This window comes from Vidua macroura, chromosome 5, assembly GCF_024509145.1.
Source record: "Vidua macroura isolate BioBank_ID:100142 chromosome 5, ASM2450914v1, whole genome shotgun sequence".
Classification (NCBI taxonomy): domain Eukaryota; kingdom Metazoa; phylum Chordata; class Aves; order Passeriformes; family Viduidae; genus Vidua; species Vidua macroura.
In genome coordinates, this window is record NC_071575.1 from 18,132,588 (window position 1) to 18,147,929 (window position 15,342).

Below are 15,342 nucleotides of genomic sequence, written 5' to 3' on the forward strand. Positions count from 1 at the left end.
TTTATACTGAAATGTACAAAGGGCTTGAAAATGAACCTTTTTTTGCAGAGCTGGTACTTAATAAATTCAAGGCCAGGCTCAAGGTCATTGAAATATTGCTAACCTTGAGAGTAGTGGGGTTTGGGGTCATTAGGTTTTTTATATTCCTGTTACCTTTGACAAATAGACTATTTCTGTTAACATGCAAATTGCAGATTTTCATTAGAATGTGTCAATTTTTTAATTTCTCGATAGATCAGAACTTTAATTTCACCACTTGTCCCCATTGTCTTTGATTTTGCTCTCCCTAGCAACACCTTAGAGTTTCTGAAATAATAATCTTTCTTGGGCAATGTTTTTGTTTTATACTGTTCAATATTACCAAACTGCTTTTTACTTTTATACTTTACAAAGTCTGGCCGGTCTTTTTGTCTTGTTCGGGGTTTTTTTGAGAAGCTTAGAATATGGAGGCTTAAAAATGTTACCTGTTTTTGAAAAGGTAGATCAAACATTGCATCTCGTCAGTGGGAATAGGAAAAACTTAGAGGTAAATTTAAAACAAGAGGTAAATTTAAAACCAGTGTCCATGCCTGAATATATGTAGGACTTTTTCCCTTTTAGGTTATAGTATCATGTAGAAAATATAAACATGCCCTGAAAATGATTTTGAAAATTCCACAATCAGATGCTCAAACATGGTTTTAGGAGATGAGCTGTAGGCTGTAATTTGTGGGACAATGTGCACACTCATTATGACTGGTATCCCTAGGGCCAGGGTGGAAAAGCCTGGAAGATGCAATGATTAAGTGTTTTTATAGATTTGCTGTTAAGCTCTGAGAACACCTAGAAAGTACAGTTCTGTATTCATTGCGGTGATTCAAAAAATACCCACTACTAAGCTGTAAGAATATTAATGAAAAATAATCTGTGTTTCAGAGGAGACTCCTCTTGTCAAACAGGGCTGCCCAGCATGCGGCCATCCAGAAGCAGGTGTGCTGCTCCAGGCCTGGCCCTGGCTGTACCCTTTCCCAGAGGGCCCTGTGCTTGTGAGCAGGGACAGCTGAGACCTTCCCGACCTCTTTGGCAGCCTGCTGCCTCCCTTGGCTGAGTTTGGGCAGCAGGATGGATGCACTTGCAGTCAGAGGGCACGGCTGGCTGGCTGGTACCTGCCAGGATGTGGGGCTCGGCAGCCTCTTGGCAGCTGCTGTGCCCAGCGCTCCCTGCTCTGTGCCTGCCTTTGCTCATGTGACAGACACCTGACAGAGAGTGGAACTGAGGGGACTTGGCTGGTGCTTCTCAGGACTTGCCAGTGGGTTGCAGTTCTTAGAAAACAGCTGGGGTATCTGAAAAGCAGTTGTGTTAGTTATGTCAATACAAAGAAATGTCTGAATGGCAGGAGTGGTTCTTTTTTACACACATGGGAAAAGCATTTATAAATTATTACTTAAAAGCACATGGGTTTTTTTAAATACATTGCATATTACCTAGGTTAACCTTCTCTTGCACACTTCTCTGACAAGTGGAAAGCTGAATTGGATGTGGACTGTGCCAAAATAAAAAAAAAAATTATTAAATTATTGTTGATTTCGATGCTAGTAAAAAGCTGGTTTTTTTTTTAATATAGTCATGACTGCAGGCTGAAAAACATCTCTGAAATGGCATTCCAAGTACTGATAACCTGGCATACCTAGAGAGGCTTTAAATATAAATTACTGAATATATAATACGGGTTTTCCAAATATTGAGAAATAAGTAGTGCTGAAAACCAGGTGCTAATCTTAATGAATGTTTTTTTTGGTTTTTTTTTTTGTTTTGTTTTTGGTCTTTTTGTTTTTGGTTTTTTTTTTTTTTTTTTTTGGTGGTTGTTTTTTTGTTTGGTTTTTGTTTGGTTTTTGTTTGGTTTTTTTGTTGGTTTTTTTGTTGGTTTTTTTGGGGTTTTTTTTGTGTTTTTTACTGTTAACACTTAAACTAAAGGAGTTTTTATTCCATATGTGAATAGTTAAAGGTTAGTTCAACTTGAATTTTTTGTTGTTGACCAGAGCTGCAGGGACTTGTCATTTAGGAGTACACAGCACATAGAAAAAGTATGACTTTAATTTTTTTAAATACTATTTTTGAACTGTAAAGTTGAGTAAACATTTTTAAATAGTACGCTTAGGTAAACCCTGCTTTTGCCATCCCTGTTCTCCAGAAAACAGGAGTGAGCCTTACAGATAGGATCATAACTATTAATTGAGTAATTTACAAATTGAATGAAATGTTAACAATCGATATTAGTATCCCCAGGACTGGGTCTTTTTCCATAATATAGTTTAAATGGGCAAAGATTGAAAAGTTTTCTGTAAAAGGCCTGATGGAGAAGATCCCATTTGAACTTGAATCAGCTTATCTTGCCCAAGTGTTTCATTTTCCACCAGGTCAGTTATGTGCTCTGCCTTGCTGCAGGGGTGAGTGCTGGAGTCAGCCTGAAGAACTGGTTGGAAGCAGAGGGTGAAGGAGGATCATTACTTGTGACAGTAGTGCAGACAGCAGATCCCAATGGCCCTGGTGCCTCACAACGTTTTGAAGCTGCTAAGACTTGACTGTTGCAAAGAAATGTGATGGTGGTTTGTGTTTTTAAAAATAATTGCCATCACTTCAAATTTTAGAATCTAGACTACAGTCTAGAAATACAAAAATCTAGCAAAGTTAATTAGATTCTCTTAAGAGACATGTGAATTTGTGCACGCTCCTGAGACTTACATGTCATGAAAAGGTTCTCCCAAGCATCTTAACAAATACTGTGCTATGTGACTAGCAGAAAAATCTCCGGAGCCTTTAGACAGAAGCCATATGTATGAAGTGCCAGTCAGCACCTCCTTTTGCTTCACCTGCTAGCTTTTGGAGCTGAGCTGCCATGTTTGAAGTCTTCAACTCAGTTCTTCAACTGTTACTAGCAAACACTTCTCTTGTTGTAGTTCATCTTCTTCTGCCTTTGAAGCTTATAGTACCCTTTTTGCATCTGTTCACATCCTAACTGTTTTTTCTGGGTTATGCTTCAGTTATCCTTAGTAGTGGTTAGTAATGTGTGACTTTTCTGTCCTCATTGTATGGAAGGAATTGAATTGACACTCCTGTGCTTATTTTACTCATCCTGTGTTTGGTGGCACACTTTATACAGTAACAGAGGTGTAATTTAGAACTTGTAACCCATTTTTTTTCATTTATTTGTTTTAGTATGGGATTATTGAAGAATTTCTCTGTACTTAACAATGGGTGGAGGGTTTATGTAGGTATTTGCAGGGTTAGGTAGATTTTTGGTTTCCATTTTGCTTCATGCTTAGAGGTAGAAGGTGGTATGTGTGTTTAAACTTTGATAGATCATTGTTGAGGATTTTGTAGCCATTTTGGGTAGCACCAGGCTGAGAGCCAGGCTAGGGAGCCAAGAGCCTCTTCCAAGAGCTCTGCTTTCAAATGCAGAGCAGCAGCAAAGGCAGAGAAAAATCTCTCATGTACAGGAATTTCTGCAAAAGCTCCCCAAAATGTTGAACTGAAATCAGCTCAGAAATCTGAAAGTAGTCACAACACACAAACTTTCTGAAAAGGTCCTTTATTTGTGTCCAGGACAATTTGTCAATCAGGAGTGATCAGGTTTTAAGAGCGATCACCGCGTTTAGTAAATTGTCTGTATTTTTTGGCTTTGTTATAAAGTTCTGATAGTTTATACCTTAAAAATTGTGGGAACAGTGAAGGACTTGAGGAATTATTCTCTACTTGGGATGCTGTCTAAAATGGCATTTATGAAGAAGCAAATGGGCATATTCATACCTCAAGGAAAACCATTCCTATATTTGTTCAACTTGTAGTGCATTAGCTAAAGGATGGTCTCATTATATTCTGCATTCATTTGTGTTGCTTCAGTCATGGTGTAAAACAGAAGCAGTCCTAGTTAGAAATATGTGTTATTCTAAAAGTGTTAGATCAGGACATGTCCAGTGTTAGTGACAAGAATGTCAGAATTAGCTGCCCATTCACTGTGCAGCAGGAACAGGATCTTCTGTGCCTGCATAAGCCTCAGTTAAATAATGGTGCTGGATACTGGTTAGACCAGGCTTGCTTTGTGGGTGGAATTTGATACACGGTTTTTAAACACATACTCCACCCAGTTAGTAGTTCTTGAATAAAGCTTTCGGAGTCCATTGCCAATATGTTGGGACTCATGCTTGAAAAATTTGAGTGGAAAGTTAACCATTTTTTGTTGATGTATCTTAATTCAGGAAGTCAACAGCATGAAAATGAAAATTCACTTTGTTTCCTTTGCATGGATTGCACCACTGGTTTACAATTAGAGGTTACAGTTGGATTATAAAGGGTAGTTCTCATCAGTGCTTTGGGATTGTTGACAGTAGTGTATTAGGGTACATCAGAATAGTAAGAGATGCTGGATGAAAGAAGTCATTGTTATGAGCATGTTAACTGTGCTAAGTATTGTTGATGCATAAGTGTTTGTTCTGCTGGTTTGTGATTAAAATATACTGAACAGGAATGACATTGTGCTGGCTTGCTGATAGATTAGATTTGGGAGTTCGAAGTGAGTTGTGTAGTACATTGTACATTATAGTACATTGTAAGCTTAACCTCTAGATGTTCCTTAATCAGCAGTATGCACTGGTTCTAAATATTGATGTTAATTTTGCAGTCAGTATGTTTTATACAAAATAGAAAACTTCCTTTAGAAAGTTTAGATTACTGCCATAATCTCTTGAATATTTGTATACCTTGTGTGCAATTTTCTTATGCTTGTAAAGGATATGAAATGTGCAAGTATAGAAGTTTCCTTGGTATTTTGCTTTTTTTCTTTTCAGTTCTGTTTCAAAGTTCTCTGTTTACTGGGAAAGTAATCTCTTAGAGAAGTGTCGTTTGGGACAGGTACTTTAAGTAAGACTAAAGCTGATGCTTCTTGGGGAAAATTTAATTTATCTTATCTCCATGTAAATTTTAGCAACCATATGATTTTTCTTTTAGTGGAGAAAAATCTAATTGGAAACACAGGGATGGCTTAAAGTAATAGATGTTGACTTCTGTAATGCCGTGGTAAAATACTTTCATTTCTCTAATGAGCATGAGTCTTAAAGATCAAGTAGTTGAATACTGTGCTGTTCTTCAGAGGCAGGGTTAAATAAACTGCTATTCCGAGCTGATTTAATTATTTACCTATTAAAAAAGAATTTGTAATAAGGTCTGAAGTGATCATGTCCTCTTTATAGATGTTCAAGAATACTTTTAAAACTTAGGTGACTGCAGCTATTTGTTGCCTGGGTGTATTACTTTTTTATTACAGAACATGCAAAGCTTTTGTTTTGGTTTTTTTTTTTTTTTTGATACTCATTTATTTAGATTTAGCATTCACTTGTTTGTTTGACCATACAAAGAAGGTATCAACTTCCCTACAGTTTGACAAGCAGAAGTAGCATCTTGGTTACCTGCTGCAAAAGTTCTTGTCTTAAGAACACATCTGTTTGTGTTGTTTTAGTTTTTAGAAGGCATCTGCATAAATCTCATTTGCTGTTGTAGGCAGAATGTCAGATGCATAGTGGATCCACAGATTTTATTCTTCCCTCCCCCTCCAGCAACCAGTGTAGATCCCAGGCCATCACCCTCTCAGGACGATTCATCTGTAGGTCAGCAGCAGAATAAATTTTCTGTATATTCCTTCTGAAACAGCATATATTACAAAGAAATGCAAATGTATAAAATTGCTATTTGTAGAAAAGAAAATGTAAATACCCCAATCATATTTGTAAGGGAACCTTTCTAAACATTTTTTTAATGCTTGAATAAAGGCACCGTGCAGAAAGAATAAAAGTTTAAAATACAAATACAAATGTGTAAAATACTCTTAAAGCCATTGTTGATTGGTTTCTGCCACTTTTTTTTTCCCCTATGCTGTCTTCCTCAGGTTGGTAATTGTGATAATCATGGTAGCCACTTTGATGAAAAAGACTGTATTTCAGCTGTAGTATCAGTACCTAGTTATGGTAGAGGTGTGAAAAAAGCTATTTGGAGGTAATGTCTGTGAAACTACTATTTGCCAACTTTGCTTAAGGAACCTGAGTCTTTGAGCAATTTTCTGGTCTTTAGTAACTCCTTGACTCCTGATAGGTTAGTGCTATTAGGCCACCAGCTTTGGGGTTGTTTTGGGTTTTTTTTTGTTTGGTTGTTTTTTTTAATACTTTATTTTGTTGATGTGTCTTTATATAGAAGAATCTTTACGGTCAACATGTATTTCTAGATGCTGTGTTAAAATTGCTGGCAGAGTCTATTATTCTATACAAACTGAACAATCTGGCCCCTTGTTTTATTTATAAAGGTTCAATGTATCTTTGCCTGCCTACATCAATCTGCAAGGGAGTGTCAGAAAGGCCCCGCATTCGCCGAGCCGTGAGTTATCAATAACTTTTCAGATGTGTTAATGAATGTGGAACAAACGCAGTTATGTGTTTAAAAAAAAAATAAAGATCCACCTCCTAAAAAGAAAAAAAAAAAGAGCAAAACTCTTCACTGCAGTAGTAGGCATGATTATAAAGGGATTACTCTGAATTTTTAGTGCTGTAAGTATAACCGAGCAGTAAGGTTGCCCTCTAGAAAACCTATTGTTGAACTGCTTTGAAGCTCTTTAGTGTGTGGGTGACAGGTTTTACCTGTTGTATCTTGCAGGCAAATTAAGCATGTGTTGTTTATGAAAACTTTTGTTTACTAAATAATCTGAAACATGGCCCATCTGAAAATGTTATATATTAGCATCCTATACATAGAACAAATATTTTAAAATCCGATTATATAATAGTAAGAAAGGTTTGATTAAAACAATCCGGGTTTTTTTATTCCTCTCTGTTGTAGTTAACCTCAGTAAAGAATTGAATTGTTAAAGAGATTTAAATCTAGAAGTTTAGAGTTTCAAATCATGAAGCCATAAAAAAAACTTGAATAACTGCAAAATGTATCTACACTCCCTAAAATATTTGATGAAATGGAAGAGGCTGCTGTCTGAGCTCACATACTGAGAAAAAGTATGTCACTTTTTCTCCCAGCAGCTCTTTTTGCTTCAGTAATTCACCAGTAGGTTTTCAATTATAAGAAATCATACCAAATTATGTTCCAAAAAAAAAAAAAAAAGGCTGCATCTTTAGAGATAAGATTAAGGTGTTTTATCATGCCTGTGTCTTAACAAGAAAAGAGCCATTGCAGTGATCTCTCTTCTCAATTTCAAACAGTGATAATTGTTTTACTCAAAGGGAAACATGTTCAGCCCTCATCCCCAGAATACCAGCCAGTTACTTTGTTCTGAAGACTTCAGGTCTTGCTCCAGGAAGGGGTTCTTTAACCTCGCAATTGGACCTCAGTATCTGGGCAGGTTGATGCTTTTGCTGATGCAGGAGCTGCAACCTGCCACAATGAAGATATAATTAAGATGTTCCACCCCAACAAACAGCATGTAGAAGAAAAAAGGTTTATCATATGGAGATATGCAAACAGCTCTAAAATACTTTGCATAGAGGCTATGCCCGTATGTTTGATTTTTTTTTCAGGTTTGTAAGCATTTAAAATCATTCTTCTGCCAACTCTTTATGCTACTCCCATCAGATGTTAAAGGGTGTATTGCATCCAAGAGCAAAATCATAAAATGAGTATCAGGTGGGATTTGGTGAAGACTCTTATGTGTTTCATTTTATGTTTATGAGGTCGCTTTGATATGCTAATTCTTGCATAGAAATACATCACTGTTTCATGCAAAGTCTGAACAGAGCATTATATAGCTCATTTAACAAATGCTATTGTATCAAAGTGTTTTTAAGCTAATACTGACTTTCTGGTTTCAAGCACTTTTCCTGCTGCATTTTTGAAGGGGAAGTGTGAGAAGATTTTAAAATAGCATTATAGAGCATTAAAACACACATTTGTGGTTTTGGTGTTGTTTGACAAAGAAGCATAGAGTGTTTTGACTTCTAGTTTCCATAGACCTTCAGTATGTGACAGGGCACTGTTAACGCTTTGCATGTAACCTGCAGGACGTGTCTGACTGACACAGATTTCTGACCTGGAATGTGCTGATTTCTATATTGCAGGTGACACCACCCGCCAGCGAATCAAATTCAGTGATGACCGAGTGTGCAAGAGCCACCTTCTCAACTGCTGCCCTCATGATGTGCTCTCTGGAACTGTATGTAGCTAAATTTCATGTTTTATTTAGATAAGTGGAGAAATTGAATTATAACTGCTCTTTGTAGTATTTCCTTAAATTTCATTGTTTTCAGTGACTATCTAGCACTCTCTGGTAGTTCAGAGGAACTTTCATAAACAATTAATTTATGGGTTCTGAAGTTAATTTTAGAATTCTTCTGTTCTATATGCTAATTATTACCTAAATTTCATTGTTTACATGAAAAGCCACATAACGTTATGGACGTGAATTGCGCTACAGCAGAGTGGCCTTACAGTGGCACAGTTGCAAGTAATAGAAAGAAATAAAATACATTGTATGTGTAAGTTATGAAGTTACTTTCTTAAAAATGTATGTTGTAGTGGGAAAGCATTCCACAGATGTATTTGTATAGAGAAGTACAGTTTTTTCTCTCTTCAGAAATATTTTAATGAAAATAATTGAAAGTTCAAGTAATTAAATTTCTAAAAGTTGAGATGTGTTTAATATGATAGTGACACTTACTATACAATATCCAGTTACTGTGCCATTGTTATAAATTCTAAAGCAATTTTTGAATCTCCATTTATGGCATATTAGTAACTTGTTTGACTTGGACTTTTGTGCACTCTGTAGTAGAACTTCCACTACATGAGCATAGGAAACAAGGGCCTTTGACACAGGCCAGTAGCTTTGCTTTGTCAGTGTGCTTGTGCTTTACCTTGTGATCCATGTTTAAGGTAGCTTATTTTTTGTGAAAGGCAAGTGAGTAATATTTCATTGATAATTTAATGTTTGATGATTAGAATAATTAATAGTAGAGAGATTCAGTATCATGATTCAGAGTCCCACGTGCCTACTGTTCTTGATGCTGCTAGGGTAGCTTTTTTCACTGATGTTGGTACATTTTATTATCCTTTGGCACCAGTGAAAATAAGTACTGGAAAATCTGTCTGAGGGATTATTTGACGTAGTATTGTGTATAAATGTATATATAGTTTTATTTTGAACTGTTTTGTGCATTACTGGCCAAACAAAATGGGGGAAAAGGGAGAACAATGTGTTTCTATTCATCCAGCTGTTAGGTTGGATGGTGCTTTGGTTATGTGGTGAGCAAAATAACTCCTGCTTGGGACATACTGGTATGCTATCAAAACATACAAATGCATTGATCATAATCCACAAAAAGAAACTTGTGAAAGATTTGTTTGACAGCTTTTCATTGTGGTCTGATTTCTGTAAACAAAGATTTCTATAACTGTATCTGTAAGTAAAGAAATGTTTAACTTCAGAACTATAAAAGTCATAGGTATCATGCAGTAGCACCTCTTACACTGCAGGTCAGTCATGTAGGCTGGGGCAGCTGACAGTTTAAATGCTCACTGGAAGTTTTCTTCAGCCTCATACCAGGTTTTGCTGCAGCTCTTGGAATACTAAATGAAACTGCTTCTTTAGAGAATATCTGTCTTTTCCTTCCTCATGCAGTTAGTCATTCTACCAGAAAATGCATTCAACAATGAAAATCTGGGTGCAGAAAAGCAGTGACTAGTTTAATCCTTTTAGTGGGAGTAGTAGAAAGGAGACTCAAAAGAGACAGGCTTTACCTGGGCCATGTGATGTTCTGCTGTTTACCTGGTCATAGATCTACAGGAATGGACCTTCTCTCTTAACAGTAGTTTTTAAAAGGGCAGGAAGCATGGAGTCTTATAGAACAGTTTTTCACCGATTTAGAAAATGACTATGAAGTTTTCTCCAGAGTTTCATTAGGAAGATCTTGATGCGTCTTGGCATTCAAGACCTATAGTAACAAAAGCTGGGTGACTTTTTTTTTTAATTCAAGTCCCTGAATGCTCCTGAAACAGTAAGTTCTCTGGGGACGTTTTATGAGGTTAAGTCTATATTGGATCTACAGTTCCTAGGTACTGTTTACTACTGTTCCTGTCTGCAAAATGCAGACTTCTATACCTCTCTAGTCCACCTACTCTTTCAAACCACTCAGGGAGGACATTCACAGATAACACAAGACAAACAAAGGGACTCATATGAATAGGCCCTGTTATTTTGGTGTGTTCTTTCCCTTAATGGCCAAATTCTGAAAACACTACAAAGGCTTTGATTTCCCTTGACAATAAAAACCCGTGTTCCTCAGGTTGCAGTATGTGTTGATAAAGGTGTAGTGTGTTTATACTTTTTTTTAGGGATTTTATTTATGGATATGTTTTTGTGCTAGTAAGTTTCTGGGATTTAGACTGGGAAACGTCAAGTCAAAGCAGTCAGAAGTGTCTCTGCCTGGTGAAATGAACCTGTTAAGTAGTGTTCTCTGGATGTAAGGTCTCCGCTGTCTCCTGTGGGTTTTATAAGATGTGCGTGTTTTCTCTATCTTTGTATGTTTCTGAATGAGTAGCAGAGTACTAATGAAATTGACAACGTGGGAGGATTTAAAACTAGTACCTTTAGTAAGGCTATTATTAAGTAGCAGTGTCCTGAATAGTTGTAACCCAGTAGCTGTCTTTGAAAATCCCAACACTTCTGCATTAATCTGGCTTTCTTACCAACTTGATGGTACTTCCTTGATGAAAAAAGTTTCACAAATACTATATGTGGTCTTGCAAACGATGGTTCAGAAACTCTTATCCGCTCAATGAGTTAACTTTGTATTTATGTGTATTTATTGAGAAAAAAAAAATTATTCTTGCATTTTATTTAATCCAAACCTGAAAGTAGGCTCTGTTGGCTCATCCTGCAGTTAAGTATATCTTTAGATGTTCCTAAATTTATTGTATGCAGCTCTTCAGGACTCTTACTGACTAACAACCACATTAATCAAGACCTTGGTTTAGCAATATACTTGAATACATTGCTAACTTCAATCTTATTAGGAGTGGAATTCAGCTCCAGATTAAGCCATCTAAATTTAGATTTCAGCTGAGGAGCTGGGTGTTGAAGCTTGCACTGAAGTCAGAAGGTTTCTAGGCAGTGGAGCTTAGAAAAAGGAGTTCACCTGCCCATGTGTATCTCTCTCACAGTGGGCTGCATCCATTTAGGCTCACTGAATGTACTGTCTGTATCTCCTTTCACTGCATAAGTTTGGATAGTTCACACATGTGCAGATAGATGTAAGTAAGGAGTTTTAGTCTGTAGTTGATTTATTTGCCAGTAGTCCCACTGGTTCTGGAGCTATTTTTATGCTTTAAACTTGTGGTTTGGGGTGGGACTGTGATTTTATGCTGTACTTCTAGAAAAAGCATTAGAAGCTGTTAGAAGGCATTGTGTCTGAGGGTATCAGCTTCTCAGTTCAGGACTGATTTGATCATGTGAACTGCTTCAGCTTAGCAAATCAAATTAAATTAGGGTTGCATAAGGTATCTCAGTTTGAAGCCTTTTACCCAGTGGTGATGAATTGTGAAGTGCAGTGTTGTCCTCTCAAGTGATCATGTCAAGTCTCCTGAAATGTATTCTTAATTTCTTTGGCCAGCACCAGGAAGGTGAACTGATCATATCGCATTCCATTTTAATGGGTTTAATTTATTGAGGTGAAGGGGGGTTTGTTACTTTCTGCATGGTTATCAACCTCAGTGTTAATATGTTCTGTAGTCAGGCTAGAAGAGCAAATACTATGTAAACACTGAAATATCTCAATAATAAGACTGCTGCTAGTTTTGGTAGTGATTTATTCTAAGAAGTTGAAGTCTTTAGAAATGAGAGTATGGTTACATGGAGAAATGTCTTTTTAAAAGTATTATACTTCAGAAGGTAGCTGGAATTCAATGGTTACTAAGGACTTCAACTTAATAATTTCTGCATCTTTTTTGCTCAGCATTTCTTTCCTGCTAGTGAAGTCCTACAAAAGTTAAAACTGTTAGTGGAGTCAGAGAACTTAAATCCCCTTCTAAATATGTATTGCCTACAAGAAAGGATGAGTTTTATCACAAGTCTAGACATTTGTTCAAAATAAAATTGCTAGTGCAGCTGAAGAATGAGTTTCATAATAAGCAAGATTTCAGCAGAGTCTTGTCTTCAGCTTCTTTTTATCAGTAGTAAGTGTTCTCATACTGACCCTAGTAGTGCCTTGACAGTTTGATAAAGGAAGAGATCTGGTTCCTCCAGTATCAATTTTTCAGCAATGTCAGATCTCTCTAAGCAAACAAACAATCAAAAATTCTTTGCTTGCTGAATGTGGACTACTTTGGTATCTTTATATCTAAAAAGAAATATCTATATAAAAACTGCCCAGAGTATCTTCTTTGAAAAAACCTGTCAAAGATCCCTGCTGTTTTTAGAAGCATTTGATAGTTTGTGCTACTGTGTCACTTGGCTCAACGTCTGCCCTTTGTGTTTTAGTACCTTTAGCTTTTCTGTGCTCTTTCTGCAGTCTGTATAGAGTATATTCAGTAATCAAATTTCTGATGTCAAAGGAACTTGTAGCAATTGTAGAAGTGCCAAAATGAGAGTTTTGTTGCAGGTAGGTAGTTCAAAAGCTGAAAAGGAAAAGGGGCGGGAAAACTCCACCTTAATTTCATGTTCCAGAAACAGCATCACATCAGAGTTTAGTTTCCTGTTCAGTTACTTGTCAGCTACTCAGAGTGCACATTTATTTTGCAAATAAACTCTACAGATTCTCTACTGCCAGATCCTTGGCTAGCTCTTCCTTGTCAACTCATAATTAATTCATGCGATAATTATTTTTTTACATGTTTTGATTGAAGCATCACTATGCAAACAAAATGTAATCCATATTTCTTTATTATACCAAAGACATTGTATCTATTTTGTGGATGGGATGACAAAAATTATTATTAAATAATTTCACTACAAAGGTTTTTTCTTATGAAAGACCCGTTTTTTTAAACCTCAGCTCTGGGAAATCAATCAGCTTTAATTGCCCATCTAACACTAAGAAATAAAGTATTGTAGAAGTGGTCAGCAAGTACTAGAATGCACTTGTTTCTTAAGTAGAATTCAGCAATAACTTTCATTTGCAATAAAGAGTCTCCAAATATACAGGCTTTTCTTCAGCTTTTAATCTCAGTAAAAGTGCAGAAAACTGCAGAACGATCCAAAGCATGGCTTAGCTCACTCAATGAACTTCAGTTATATCTAGCCTGGGGACTTGGATGATGTCACCTTTCTTTATTTGTGTTGTTCATCTGAACTGCTCTGTAAATCACTTTTAGGTAGTGTAAGTCTGTCTGAAAGTCAGTGTATTGACAGTGAAAAACAGTGTTTGTTCTTTTTAGGCCTTCCATTAACTCAGTGTCTGAGCATGAGTCTCCCTCTTAGCCATCTTCTCTTTCACATGTGATTGATCTTTAAATGGCAGACTACCAATGCTTATTCTTTGCCTCTGGAGGGAGGGCATGTCTTGGCACCAAATTGCAAGGTGGACTTGTGGAAAAGGAAAAGAATGTGTCTTACTCTATCTTCTGTCCATTTTCATCTGCTGTCCATCTACTTTGCATCTACCCTTATGAGCCTGATGATACTGCAAGCTGCTCTGTGCTTGTTAAGGTTCTTGGCAGTCATGATCCAGCATAGACTTTTGACAGTAATGAATCATCCCCAAGATGAGTTGTCTTTCCCTGATGTTGCATAACTTACACCAGCAGAAGTGCTTTTTAGCCTGTTTCTGTGTTTAGCATGCAAACTTACTTAAGAGTTTTAAAAGTGGTGGGTTTTTTAGCTCTCTTTACATTGGAGTTTGCTAATGGAACTTTTATGAAAGACATTTTGTAGTAATATTTCTGTGGAGACTTTCAAATGATTACCCAGGACTACTATAGGCTGTGTTAAGGAGCAGTTCCAACAATGATGTCATTTCTTCAGCATCAAAACTACTGATAAAGAATCCTTTTCTCTTGTACCTGCTTGTTCTTGCTGCCTGTTAGGCCACCTAAGTATTTATCAGGATGCCCTGTTGGGTCAAAAGGGGGAAGGGTAGCCAAAATTTCTTCTGTTGTGATTGAGGCATCTAACAAAAAAGAATCCTAACATACTCCTTGTCCCTCAAAATTTCCACTAACATTACTGAAAGTTTTCAACAGCTTTTGAATTTGCCATCTTAATACTGTAAGAGACCCCAGCTTCTTAAGTCCACTACTATGTTGTCCCTTACATACTCCCAGCACATTGTTTGTATGGCTGCCCAACAAGTTGGACAAAGGTACGCTGCTGAAAAATTTGCCTCTGTATTTGGTTTGCTAAGATATTTTTTACCCAGTCACTACCCAGATGGTGTTCAACAGCACAGGCAGATGTGCCAGCATAGAGTGGCACAGCACAGGGATAAGGGGAGGACAGAATGTTTCTCACAAGTAATGCTGGCTCAGACTAATTACCATCCTTTCAGGCTTTGGATTTACAATTCCCAGTAAGAGGCAAAGAAATCAGAAAATGTACTGTTTTGTGGAGGTTGAATCCAACCCAAATAGAAAGAAGCATAAAACACATGTAAAGTGAACGGCATGTCATGGTAGTGTTACATGAATTATGAGGGTTTTTAGTGTATGATGGAATTTTATTTCATGCATTTATTCAAAGTGTATGCAGATTGCATATTAGAATAGTGGGGGGGGGGGGTTGTGTGTGGTGGATGTGTTTCAGGCTTTTTGTCACTGTATTCAGACCTATTGAAGTGTGTCACTAACCTTATCTGTACATTTATAACTTAAGTGCCTCGCTTCAAACAGAATTGGCCTTGAGTTTTACACTTTTAGCCTTAAAGACCTTATTCAGTACAAGAGATGAATCAGCATAAAGTCAATCTTTTCACAATTTTAGGATAATTTTCAAGTGTCTGATTTTCAGATAACTTTTTTAAAGTTCTTTCACATTGCTCTCCTAGTATTGAAGTACTTTCCTGAAAAAATGCTTCAGTTTAAATAATGTCAGCATGACTTGGAAAGAGACCTCTATAATATATTGCTGAGCTTCAAGGTCTTTCTGGATTTGCATCAGTTAACAAAATTGCTGAGGTCCTGTATAGTTGGAAAAGGAAAAGCTAATCTTTTCCTTTATCAGATGTTCAGTCAGATGTTCCCTATTGCAATCAAATGTTTTCCGGAAAACAGATTTATGGTGGCTGAAGGGTATTTAAATAACTGCAGTTTATAAAAAAACTTTTCAAGTTCAGAATTCTTTATTTTACTGATGTGGGTTTTTTTCTCTATCTGAAACTTCTGTATGAA

At 36.7% G+C, this 15,342-nt stretch overlaps 1 protein-coding gene across 7 annotated transcripts in view; it reads left to right on the forward strand.

Moving 5' to 3' along the window:
* LUC7L2 (LUC7 like 2, pre-mRNA splicing factor) overlaps window positions 1–15,342 on the forward strand; it is a 29,362-nt gene that overhangs the window by 2,133 nt on the left and 11,887 nt on the right. For 5 of the 7 annotated variants that reach the window (XM_053978539.1, XM_053978535.1, XM_053978536.1 and 2 more), the window contains exon 2: window positions 8,085–8,179. In XM_053978539.1, the coding sequence (XP_053834514.1) occupies window positions 8,085–8,179 (95 nt within the window). Of the gene's footprint in view, window positions 1–6,328; window positions 6,400–7,547; window positions 7,654–8,084; window positions 8,180–15,342 lie in introns of those variants that run through there. The other 2 variants (XM_053978537.1, XM_053978538.1) reach the window with 2 other exon arrangements.